The 12,680-nt window shown below is 38.7% G+C and overlaps 1 protein-coding gene across 5 annotated transcripts in view; it reads left to right on the top strand.

The window, feature by feature from the left end:
* The window catches only part of PITPNM3 (PITPNM family member 3), a 61,102-nt gene that overhangs the window by 29,095 nt on the left and 19,327 nt on the right, over positions 1–12,680 (top strand). For 4 of the 5 annotated variants that reach the window (XM_032129957.1, XM_032129958.1, XM_032129959.1 and 1 more), the window contains 5 exons: positions 1,582–1,629; positions 5,838–5,914; positions 7,901–8,136; positions 9,110–9,299; positions 11,920–12,039. In XM_032129957.1, the coding sequence (XP_031985848.1) occupies positions 1,582–1,629; positions 5,838–5,914; positions 7,901–8,136; positions 9,110–9,299; positions 11,920–12,039 (671 nt within the window). Of the gene's footprint in view, positions 1–1,581; positions 1,630–5,618; positions 5,638–5,837; positions 5,915–7,900; positions 8,137–9,109; positions 9,300–11,919; positions 12,040–12,680 lie in introns of those variants that run through there. The other variant, XM_032129961.1, reaches the window with a different exon arrangement.

Genomic DNA, 12,680 nt, shown 5'->3' with positions numbered 1-12,680 from the left:
TCTGGTTTTTGCTTTTAGCTCTCACATTCCTGAGAACTTCACACGTTGTTCCCAAGGGAGTGACTGATGGCTGCTTTGCCTCAGCAATGACTCTCTCTATGAGCTGTTGCAGTTAATACTTCTTCTCTGGTAAGCTGAAAGCAGGTAACAGTTGTGACCCAACCTCTTTGGCAGAACAACAGTCTGTGAATTGTCCTGGAAAGGAACTGAAAATGAAAGATTATATGTGAAGTTTGGAAATAGCTAATTCAAATTATTTTCATTCCTCAAAGGTGAGGTACAGCAGTGTACTGCAAGTACAGCTTGCACAAAGAGTGGACTAAAGGAGATTTCTTTGCTGTATATTAAAAGCCTGACATTTTTTCTGTTCTTTTTATTGCCTTCAAAACCAAATTGTCAACTGTGATAGTTGGAGCACCTGAAAAAATAGAGAATAGTTGCAGTACTGCTGCATCCATCAGAGGACTTAAACATTATTATTAGTCTTTATGTATTAACACTAGCTGGATTTAGCATAACAGTGTTTTTAATTCATGAGATTGAGAAACAGTGCAGACAAGTTCTAAAGTCTTGGACACTAGGCAGAAGCTTTCATTGAACACAAGCAAATCAGTGGGGAGGCAACAGCAGCACATGCAGTTTTATTCACAGTATCGTAGAGGGCCACCGGCGTCCCTGGTCCTTGTCATTTGCCGTTCTGTTCTTTGATGCCAAACACCTGCAACAGGATGTTGCCTCTGTTGTTGAGTCAGGCTGTGCTCCAGGAGCAGCGTGCTGTGTCTGTTGCAGGTGTGAATGTACTCAAGTGGTAGGCTGGCTCTGGAAAAAAAAAAGTAAATGTTGCCTGGGCCTCTGAAGAAAGAACCCAGAGAAGGGATTGAGAGACCTGTGTTCTCATTCCAGCTGTGATGGTAGGTGTAGGTAGAGGTAGGCTGATACCTTTGGGTTTTGTCATGGACAAATGATGGCAAAGGTGTTTACCCTCCATGGTAGTAATGGCCAGAGCACTTTATCTATAGGAAGGGCCTTTATTCCCGTATCCTTATGTCTCTGTAGATTAGGTTTTTGTATTTAGATCTGAGAAAATCTCTTTGTACTTGCAACTTTCCTTGGACGGGTAGACTGTGGAAGAGAATGGAAGGACAAAAATATTCTTTAAACAACTGCTAATTAAATATTTGTAATAAGAATCTGGTTTGTATTGCTAGGTAAGTTATGCCAATTCTTAGTTATTAAGAGATTCAGTGACTAGTGCTGCAGGTGATCAAATAGATTCCTACCTACATTCCTCTATCAAATAGATTCCTCCCTACCTACCTACAAGTTTCATTTTTTATGATGCCTTTCTTGAAATGAAGAATAAAATCTAGCTTCTAGCATAACCATTTTGATTAATAGATTCCAGAAGTTGTCAGGTGTGTCATATGCTGATCTATTCCCACGGAAGCCAATGGGGGTTTTTGAAATCTGCATAGTAGTAGTCAGTTGCAAAATATTTACAGCAACACAGGAGAAAAAGTAAAGAACTTGATGTTCATGTAAAGCAATTTTAGTTTACATTGTGGTTTCTTTCTTTTGCAGGTGAAGAGTCTGCATTTTGCTCATCTGGCTTTCTACAGGAAAAACAACGTGAGTTGTTCTAATTTTTCTTTGTACCAAAGCTATTCAACAACTAGAGATAGTAATAGAGTAGAGTTGTTAACTAGCACAGGCCTTGTGGTATGTTACACTGAGAAGAGAAATGCATGTGGAGGGATCATGATTCTTTTAAATTTTCTTTTAAATTTAATTATTTTCACCATGGATTATTAAAATGTACCAGGAAAGTGCCTATGAGATTATTTAATGCATTATTGTCTTATAGTGTTGGCTGGAGTGGTGGAGGTAGAGCACTGGAGAGTGAAGCTGCTGGTGTACACGATAGCTCACACAGGGCAGTACAACATGGCTCAATTTGGAGTGTAGGAGCCTTCGGTGCTTTGTGCTCTGGACTTCCTCCTTCCATCTCTGCTTAGGGAGGTGCAAGAAGTGTTACTGTTCAAATTTCTGAGTGCTATAAGAATGAAAAGTAGTGCCAAGCCTGGCATTGCTAGGGTTCCTTTGCTGCTGGTGCCCAACTTCAAGGAGTGTATTTACATGTGGCTCTGCTTTTGATATTTCTATGGTTTTGCATTGCTTGCTAAAGAGCGAGAATTGACTTACAGAAGTGTATGGTGTTAATGAGGGTGTTTTCTTTCATCACAGTTCTCTCTGGGGACATTGTCCGTTACCTTCCTGGAGTTCACAGTGAAATGTTGGTTCTTTATTCCTGCAGCTCTGTTTGTAAGGACATGCTGTCACTAGGTGCCAACCCCTTCCTTTTTGGAAATCATACTTCTCCCATCTGGCCAGGTCTGGTAACTGGAGCTGTGGAGCATTTTGAGTCAAGATCCTCAGCTAAATCCCGTGTGTTTCTTCTTCTTCTGTTCTCTATAGTAGTAATTTACGAGATCTGGTAGCATGTGTATGTGTAAGACTCATTCAATGAAGAAACTGTGAAAGTTAACACAGGAACTATCTCATGTTGTGGTTTTCAGAGCACGATTGGGCTCAGTGATGCATGCCATTATTTTCCTATAAACAGTGCAGTTTGCAAAACTGCATCTGCAGTATGTTTACAGTATTCTTTCTCATTTGTTAATAGAAAGCATATGTCACAGCCTTCATATGAACATATTTCTTATGATGGATTTGTCATTATAAAGGGCTAGCAATAGTGCAGCAGATGGCAAGAAACGGCATCATTTCTCATGAGGGCGTGATAATGGAAATAGCAGTTTTCTTTTGGGACTATTGCCACTTTATGTTTTGTAGCCAACACAAGTTCTCTTTTTTTTTCTCCTCTAAATTTTTTTTTCTCCTCTAAATTAACATGGCAAAATATTAGGGATATTTGAAATGGTCTGTGTCATAAAAAAAAGAGGACCTCACTTGATTTTTAGCATGGCTTTGAACTTTACCTCATGATCTCAGAAGTTTGGGAATGATCATACAAATTCTCTTCTACTAGATTCAGGGAAATAACTTATTTTTTTGGTCATGTATCAAACCCCTGCCTTTCATGCCTGCTTTGAGGTGTTGAATCACACAGAGTTTTTCCTTTCACCTGGCTTTCTTCTCGTGGCAGTCTTGAGATCTGATGTACTCCATGTGAAGAGACAGGGCAACAAGTTACTTCAGACAAAGTAACTGAGTAGAGATGCAGAACTTGCTTAGTGCCTCTCTAAATCACTGATGAACATGTATGCATGTGTATATATGTATATTTATATACCAGTTCCAGTGGGAATTTGAGTCTGAAACAATCCCTGCCAGACACACTAGCTCACTGGTATCTGTGTTAGCAGGATATGTTTCTGTCTGCAGAAATACTTGGTATACCACTCATTAAATAAGTTAGTTTAGATGGTGTCCACTGTTCCTGACTGTTGACTGCTAGAATGAAAAGCAGTTTTTCTCTTGAGGTTGCATTTGTTTTAGGACTGTGTGCTGTCTTCCTTATAGTTCAGTATCGGGTAAGCAATAGGCAAGTGTCACTTTCTGTTTTGACTCACCTACCTGACCTAAGTTTGTTTTGGTACCACATGTTACTAAGAGCCATTTAACTAGTAGGGTAGTTCTCAATGGGCTGATACATGGTCCTGACCAAAAAGTGCTCAATAGTTCCTGCTGATTTTTTATAATGAAGACTTAAGTTTTAAATCCCTTTAATTTAATTTAAATGTTTTTAAATTGATGATCTCCCCAAAAATGGAACTTCTAAATTTCTATTGTTGACATAGTTGTTTAATAATGAGGTCAGCATTACATTGCAGAGAATTTCAGAAAGCAGTTGCATTTGGTGGAATTTTAGGGTTTATGATGTTAGGTTTGCTTTCTGATGTTGTGGGTTTTGTTGTACTCTTTTGTTTTATACAAGTATTAAATTACTGATACATTAAATCCTTGCCTGTCAGAAAGGCAAGAATAATTGCCTCAATTTTAAATACAGAGAAGTGTAGACACAGGGGCTAAATAAATTTACAGTGGCTGTAAGGGATAATATTGGTAGAATGTGCTGTAGAATTCAGTCTCAGTCCTAATGCAGAAGAGTAGAATGTTCAAAATGTGTTTTGGACTAAATTCAGGGCTTTCAGAATAACCTGGCCAGACCCTGCTTAAGCAGTGTTCTTGGTGAGGTGAAAATTACATTCCACTCTCTTAAGGTCTGGCAGACTGCCTGTAGACAAATGGCATAGAACCTCAAAGAAGGTGTGAACTCCTAATGCCAAGGAAAAGTAAACTGAGCCAACTATAGCATTATGGGGTGTATTTATTTTCTTCTGGCATGCTGGAAGAAATGAAGGTAAATGTGTCTAAATCCTGAAAGCTGTCTGTTATCTATTTTGGTGTAATTATTTGGTACAATCATCTCTCTTTAACTCCTAAAACTTGTGTCTGTCTTGGAGGGAGGAAGGCTTCCTAGTTTCTCTAGGAACAGCTAACATGAGATGAGTGGAATTTTAAGACTGCAAACTCAATCAGCTGAAATTTTAAATTACAAATTTCTAGCATCATCACTCACGAGGGTTTAAAAGCCTCCTCCTCCCCTCCCATAAGAGTGAAGAGGAGTTGTTACAGGACTAGGATTCACATCTTGTCTGGAATTCCATCACTGTCGGAGGGAAAAGCACCTTTTCCCTCCCCAAAGAGCTAACCACAACATTTGCTAATCAAATTTCATCTTACAGCTGTTTCCCAGGTAACTAAGATGCAACGGTAGAAAAAAAAAAAATACTGCATTGTGAAGAGACCAGAAAGAGCCGGTAGCAATTTTCTTCAATGAAGAAACAATGCAAAAAAAAAACCCTGGATAGTGCTGTATCATCTTTTTCTCTGACCTTAAGGCCAGAGAAGATTTGTTCAGAGGTCACGCTTTTTCACAGCCAGCTGTAAAATTAATAGAATAGAATAGAACAGAATAGAATATTTTCAGTTGGAAGAAACCTGTAATGATCATGTAGTCCAACTGCCTGACCACTTCATGGCTGAACAGAAGTTAAAGCATGTTGTTAAGGGCAATGTCTTAAATGCTTCTTAAACACCAACAGGCTTGGGGCATTGACAGCTCTCTAGGAAACCTGTTCCAGTGTTTGATCACGCTTTCTGCAAAGAAAAGCTTTTTAAGTGTTCTTTCCCAAGGCAAGACAGTGGACAATCTCTTGATCTTAAAGCTGGTATCAGGAATTTTTCACCACTTAGATCAGGCTGCTGCCCAGCCAGGCTGCCTAAAGAGCAGACAAGTAGGTCTTTGAGTCTGTTTGGTCATGCTCCAAAGTCAATGCAGAAACTTTCATTGTTGCGTTTATAATTGAAGATGTTGGATGCATGAACCTGTTATGAAAAGGTATTGGCAAAGCAGTGTGTTTCTCTGCAACGTCACTTCCTATTTTTCAGCTTACAAGACATACCAAAGTATCTAAGATACCTTTATGGGATGAGCGGAGTGATGCAGGACCTCAGGTGACCTCTTCTGCTGCTGCTTCAGAAAGGCACAGATGATCAACAGCAGCTGTACTGGCACTACATGCCTCTGTATAAGGACCTGAATCCTGTTCTGTATGTTGCTGCTAAGCATAGAAGAGCCTCTGATATGTAGGCCTGCAAGAAACTTTGTGTATTGTTCTGTTTGTCTACAGGATTTCATGTGAACAGAACTTTCTCTCTTGAAATTAGAAATGTGCCTTACCTCCATAGGTGTCTGTGAAAGATGTAGCAGGCAGATACTTATATGACTAATATGTCTCTTTTCCTTTCAGGTGAATTATATAGAGCCTCTTTAAGAAAACAAAGGTTCCCTGCACAAGGCAGTATTGAAATACATGAGGACAATGAGGTGAGATTGTTTCCTAAAACAAGCTGTGCTGATTTTCAAGTAGACAGGTGAAAATACTGTCATATTGTATTATGAAATTGTAAACTCATTTGATGGTTTCGTTTAGTAGGTGCACATGCAATCACTGAAAATCATCACAAGATTTTTAGACATTGCATACTTAGGTGGAAAAAGGACTCCGTTTTCTGAAGAGAAATTGTTATGTCTGCTTAGTAATTAACTGGAAATACAGGTTTTGTGAAGCAGCAGTCATGAAATTGGTAATAACAGAATTGCCTGGTTTTAGAAGCAGGAAAGAATCTCAACACATTGTAGACCTTCCAGCAAACTGATTAAGGTCCTCTGTCTACACGTAGGACAGGTAGTGGAAATGTCTACTTTACCACTTTTGAAGAACTCAATCCTACAACCCCCTGAAAATGGTGACAGTCATTGATTGACTTCAGATGTCCAGTTGATTTGTTCTTGAGCACCTTCTCTAAGTCATGGCTGAGCTACTGCTGAGAGGCAAATTAATTTTATTCCCTTTGAGTCTTCCTGTGAAAGATACCAGTTAAATCCAGCTGAGAGACTTCTCATACCAGTGACTTCAGCAATATTGACCCACTTGAGTTTTTGCTTTTTGAAGCTTTCAGTTCCATCATCTCCTCAGCAGTGCTGCTTATTTACAAGCAGGCATTGTCCATGGAAGGAACTACATTTAGCTTCTAAAGGGAATTAAATTTCTCTTATGAAAGCTGGAATGACACCTTATGGAGAAGGAAATTGTAAATTAGTGCATGGAAAAATGGAACCTGAAAAATGCTTCTATGATTCTCCTGTATTTAAGCAGATACAGGTCAGGTCAGCAAAATGCCTTCGCAATGAATACTTCTGGGTACTAAAATTCATGGGCTGAAGAGAGATAGTGGAATAACCTACAATTCTTTCATTTTCAGCCATTTCTCTGTCACCATTATACAAGTGCTTAAGTTTCCCATTTCCCTTCACTCCAGAACTTAAAAATAAACTGTCCAGAACATTGCCTGATGCTGAGTAAATCACCCAATCTAGCATTTAACAATCTTTAGACAAAAAATATTACTGTTGTTTTTGCTGTGTGTTCATATTTGGTCAGGAAGTAGAAATCTTCAGGAATCATCTCATCCAAAGTGAAGAAGAAAATAGCAGCAAGATTTAACAACAAAAAATCTAATCTTTTAATGTATTACTGAGTTCTTTGAGTACACACGAGTCTCAAGGGGTAAAGAGGAAAAAAAAGGTGAATTTGTGAGATATTTAAAATGCTTTTCCAGTTTCAAGTAGGAAATATCTGTTATCTGCAAAGCATGCTGATTATTGTCTGTGTATGTGCCTATTTACATATTAATAAATTTGTTTGTGAGTTTTATGGATATCAGCAATGATGCATTTTTTTACTTTTTCATTAAGTGTCTGGGTGAATTACCGCCATCTTTCATTTTAATAAGAAGCTGCCAGTGTCAAAAGTCTGAGATAATGGTATCATCTGCTTTTGCTGAATGTTTTCATTTGCAGAGAAATTTGTCTATTTTGGACTTGTGGCGATTTGAATGAGAACCTTGCCAGTAAATGAAACAATCATTAGGATACTTAGATGATCGCTTACGCTGCCTGTGGAGGTTGGAATTTTTCTCCAGGCTCAGAGTATTTAAAGTAATTTCTGATGTACACAAAACTGTCTTAATCTTTGTTGATCTGAAACCTACATCTGTGCTGCACAGGGTTTGTGTCAGAGCATAGTGGGCTCTGTATGATTCAGACGTACTTGAATTAAATGGAACAGGACATGTGCATGTGCACACGTGCACACACATGCCCCCACCCACTCCCGTGAAAGCAAATACCACAAAATTATCACAGTGGGGGTGGGAGAAAAAAAAAAATCACTGCTAATGTTGCCACCAAATAAAGTAACGAAGTCCATAAAAATGCCGCCTCCTTTCTTATTTCCTGTTTTTCTCACAGGAAGGAGTTCAACACCAGAACTGCAAAACTCACGTGTTAATTTTGATCCTACATGGGGGAAACATATTAGACACTGGGAGTGGAGACCACAACAGCAAGCTGGCAGACATCAACACCTTCAGTTCTGTGTTTGAGAAAGTGACCCGAGCCCATTTCCCTGCTTCTTCAGGCCACATCTTAATGAGACTTGTTCCCTGCCCAGCAATCTGTTCAGCAGCTTTCTCTCTTGTTTCCAGGTAAGTTGATTTGTATTTCCTGGTGTTTGGTTTTGCATTGTGGTTTTGAATAGCTTTCTGTGACCCATATATTTCATAATGAAATTTTGCTAATAATTTCTAATCTTTTGCTGACTGCAAGACTTGCGCCAATCTTTCATCCTAAGTGGATGAATTTGTTTTAAAAACCATTTTTATTGGATGTATCCACTTCAGTAGCTGCTCTTCCTCAGCTGCTTTTTCAGTCTTGAAATTCACTCATTGAATGAGAGAATGTTTTCAAGTAACATTACTTTCTGTGACATAAATATTTTAAATGGCACGATAGAGAAAGGAGAAAGAAACACATACTCCTGGGACTGCTTCAACTCTTCTACAAGTGCAAACCAGGATTAACTGTTGAACTCTGGTGAGGGGAGGAGAGAATCAGATTTTCTTGATTTCTGTTTTTCTAAGCATGAAAATGTTGCTTTTTCAATCAAGTTGCCTCCTTTTTGCCAGATGTTACTATGCAAATATTTACTATGATTTCAGAATGTGTGCAGCTTTGTTTCATCTTTTTGAAAAGATTGGACACTGGGAAAAACATCTTTATATGCTTTTGAGCAATTCACCTGTCACACTGTGTTCTAGGAAACTGTTTCATTGTGATGGTTGGATCCTGCTCTTCGGTGTAGGGAGTTATTATACAGGGGGAAAACAAAAGCTGAAATGTAATCATGTCATTGCCATTCAAAATTATGTCTAGTTGTGTGTAGAGCAATTGCACCAAGTATGTTTAACTGCAGAAATGCCTTCTAGTATGATCCCATTCACCTAAAGCAGTAATGCCTTGGTTTTTCCAAGCAGTTGAATTCGATGAGAAAAGGATCCTTCCCACGTTCGCTCATTGTGAACTGCAATAGCCCAACCCATTTCTGTTGCTAACTGCTCATTCTCTGATGCTGTGTCCTGCCTCTTGAAGTTTTCCTGATGATGACATGTCCTTTTCTAGCCTAAATCCCTACAGCTATGATGAGAGCTGTCTCAGCAGCAGTGAAGACCACATCCCACTGGCTGCCTTGCCTTTGCTGGCTGTTTCATCTCCTCAGTATCAGGATGCAGTTGCCATGGTGATCAGTAGAGCAAATCAAGTTTACAATGAGTTTCTCAAATCTACTGATGGGGCTGGTTTTAATGGGCAGGTAGGACTATTTTCTCTTACATCAAAGTAAAATTCCTTCAGAGCGAGGCTATTTCTTTTTAAGCCGTTGTGTTGAGGGGTTTGAGTTATGAGTGTGGGACAACACTACAAATACGATGAATGAATGTTAGCATGGGATCACCTACACAAAATGCTCTCTCAGTGTCCAGCACAAGACAGGCACTTCTGGGATCCCATGCACTATCTCATGTGGATTTACTCAGCTGGTGGAAGACTATATACATTCTCCCACAAGCATTTTGACTCCTAACCTCTTACTTTGCTATGGTACTTTAAGCAGGGTATGTAGTGAACAAGCCTGAGACAAATGATCATCTGTGTTAATGAGTTCTTCAGACACAGCTGATGGAAAAATTGGGACGTATTTAAGATCCTAAGAAATCCAATACTGATCTATTATTTCTTCTTTGCCTCCATCACTATATTAATAAAGCAATAGTCAGTAATGAAACATAGAAGACAAATACTCAGCTGCTAGTGGTGGTGCAGATTTCTTCTCTAACTCTGGGGAAATTATGTGATTTTCTGTTGTGACCTGCACACCAGTGAAGTCACCTACAGGTTTCTTCCAACTGACAGTAACTGTCAATTACTGTTCCTGCTTCACCATCTTTAGTTTTCAAAATCTCCTGCTTCACATAGAAAAATGATATTGATACCCTGTGTGAGTTACTGGTATTATTTTGTAATGGGGCCACCTACAATGGCCAGAAGCATGCATTTCCTTTAAGAACAGTGACCTCCACACTTCAGAAAAAGAAAGAAAATACATTTAATATAGAGTACAGTGTAAACTTTGAAGGGAAGCATGTGTCTTATTACACAAACAGATTCTTTTCCATGGCACTAATAAGGTTATGCTGTGATATATCAGTATTTTTAGGCTAAAATTTGGTTTGAAGGCATTTTTACTACACATAGTAAACTGTTATTGCTTAAAGCATAAAACCAGCCCAATTGCAGTGACAGAACATTATGAAAGGTGAAATTATGTAAAGAGTGATACCAGTTACAAAAATAGTATGAAAATTTCCCAATAGAAACTTAGTGTTATGATTTTTTTCTTTGGAAAAGGTACAAAAAAGTCTCCCTGTTGTAGTTTACAAATAATATATATTATTTCCTGTGGAAGAGTCTGCTAGACCTCTGTATGTTCCACAGAATTTTCACTATCAACTAGCAGCACTGTTAAAGTGGAAGTGACTTCTCTTTCTACAGTGCTTTGCTTTGCTCCTTAAATAGAAATGTCAGGTCTGCCTCTGAGTAAGTCCTGTACTGATCGAATATATATCATATATCCTGACACACACCCTGTGTGTGTCTTTCCTTCCATATTTTTGTCTCTTCTGTCAATTTACATTGCAAGTTCATTAGATCAGAGGTTGCCTTTTTGATTTTACGTAGTATCTGGAAAAAATTAACTCCATTACCTTAATGCCAATAATAATAAGGATTAGAAACACAGTGGTAAATTGAAGAAGGTATTGCCAATTCCCTACAAAAAGTGCTGTTAATTTTATTAAGGTTACCTGTATCATATGATTTTCGGCTCTTTGTGGACTTCATTGTGCAGCATAGGAATTCGAAAATCAGAGAGTAAATTGGCATGCTGTTCAATTATATACAACTTTAGAACCAGAAATGCCTTAGGATAGATATCACCTTAATGTATTTTGATATTTTGTTTTATTTTTAAAGTGTTTTTTTATAATTTTAGTTGACTACAAGAAATGTACTCGCTTTTCCTAACATTCTTCACTTCAGAGAAAAAATGCACAACGTGCTATATCCAAAACTTGTAGTTTAGTGTTGTAGCCAAGCTGAATTAAGTTTAGAAGTAAGTTAAAGATTTGTAATATTTTCTGTTTTGCTAATCGGAGTTGGGAACAACAGATTAGACAATTGCTTCCGTTTGAGAATTGGAAGGAGAGACTTGCTGAAGCGTGTTATCAAGCTATTACTCATGCTCAGGCATGGACAGGGGAACAGGGAGAAAGAATCATCTCATGTGGGATGGGGAGGGGTTCAGTGGAATTGGCTTGTGAGGGAGATTCTAGTGTACCATAAAATTACTCCAGAATTCCCAATTTTAGTAGTATATGTATTTTTAATTGCCAGATCCATACCTTGAAGATAGCTTCTATGTTTATATTAAATGTGAAGCAAGAGTGAATTTCTCTGCTTAATACCTCATTTTAAAGTTTTGTTCCCTTGTCCTGACAGGGGAGTGCCAATCTGTTGAAGTTCTCTCCTCTGTATGACTCTGAAGGAAATGTTAAGTGGCTTGAAATCTTTGTGACACTGGTCATCCAGTGATCTGGACTTTTCCAGCTGGAATCTGGCTGCAAGCAGCTGGAAGAGTTCTAATCCATTTGGCAGAACTCCCACTCATCAAAATAGTTCCTGGGACAGATATTCTTGGTGTAGGGCATATTTCTGGAGATAAAAGAAAGTAGAAGAAAGTAACTGCAATATAAACCAAAGTATAAAAATGAGTAACAAGGGTATGAAGTAAGACAGAAACTCCTCTGCAGTGCCGTGATGCTTTTTGTCTCTTTTAAAAATACTTGCTACATCTCCCAAAAAAATCTTTTTTTCAGGTGTGTCTCATAGGTGACTGCATTGGAGGAATTCTGGGCTTTGATGCCATCTGCTATAATTCTAATACAGCTTACGAAAGTCGGAACAGTAGCAGGAGAGGAAGCATCAGCAGCATCCAGGTGAAGAGAAAAAAATACACACAGCTGAAACCCTATAGATTCATTCCGTGGAGGAAATCAGCTCCATATGAGCCAGAGAAAATTTAAGGATTTGGTAAATTGCCATGATAGAGTGGGATTCTGCCCGTCTATCAAAAATTTGCTGTTAAAAATTAAGTTGTCAGCTTCAGTTTATGATATACAGAAATCAGTAGTGAAGGCTTTATCTGTTAGCCTTTGCAGTAGGGTTACCAAGTGCTCTTTATGGTATCCCTAACTGTAGATGCAAATATGTCCTTGCTCAGAAACCTCTGGCAGGCTGCCATTTTTGTCAAAATACCTTCCTTTCCTTCCCTTTCCCTTTCCCTTTCTCTTTCCCTTTCCCTTTCCCTTTCCCTTTCCCTTTTCCCTTTCCTTTTTCCTTTCCTTTTTCCTTTCCCTTTCCCTTTCCCTTTCTCTTTCCCTTTCCCTTTCCCTTTCCCTTTTCCCTTTCCTTTTTCCTTTCCTTTTTCCTTTCCCTTTCCCTTTCCCTTCCCTTTCCCCTTCCCCTTCCCTTTCCCCTTCCCCTTCCCACCCTGCCCCACCCTTTCTCAAAAAAGCCGATCCATATCCATGGAACACGATGAGCAGGACCATTAATGTTGTAATGTGCATTTTGTGCA

The sequence above is a fragment of the Corvus moneduloides genome, chromosome 20, assembly GCF_009650955.1.
Source record: "Corvus moneduloides isolate bCorMon1 chromosome 20, bCorMon1.pri, whole genome shotgun sequence".
Classification (NCBI taxonomy): Eukaryota; Metazoa; Chordata; class Aves; order Passeriformes; family Corvidae; genus Corvus; species Corvus moneduloides.
Note: the sequence above shows the minus strand (reverse complement) of the source record. Positions and strands in the feature narration are given on the sequence as shown.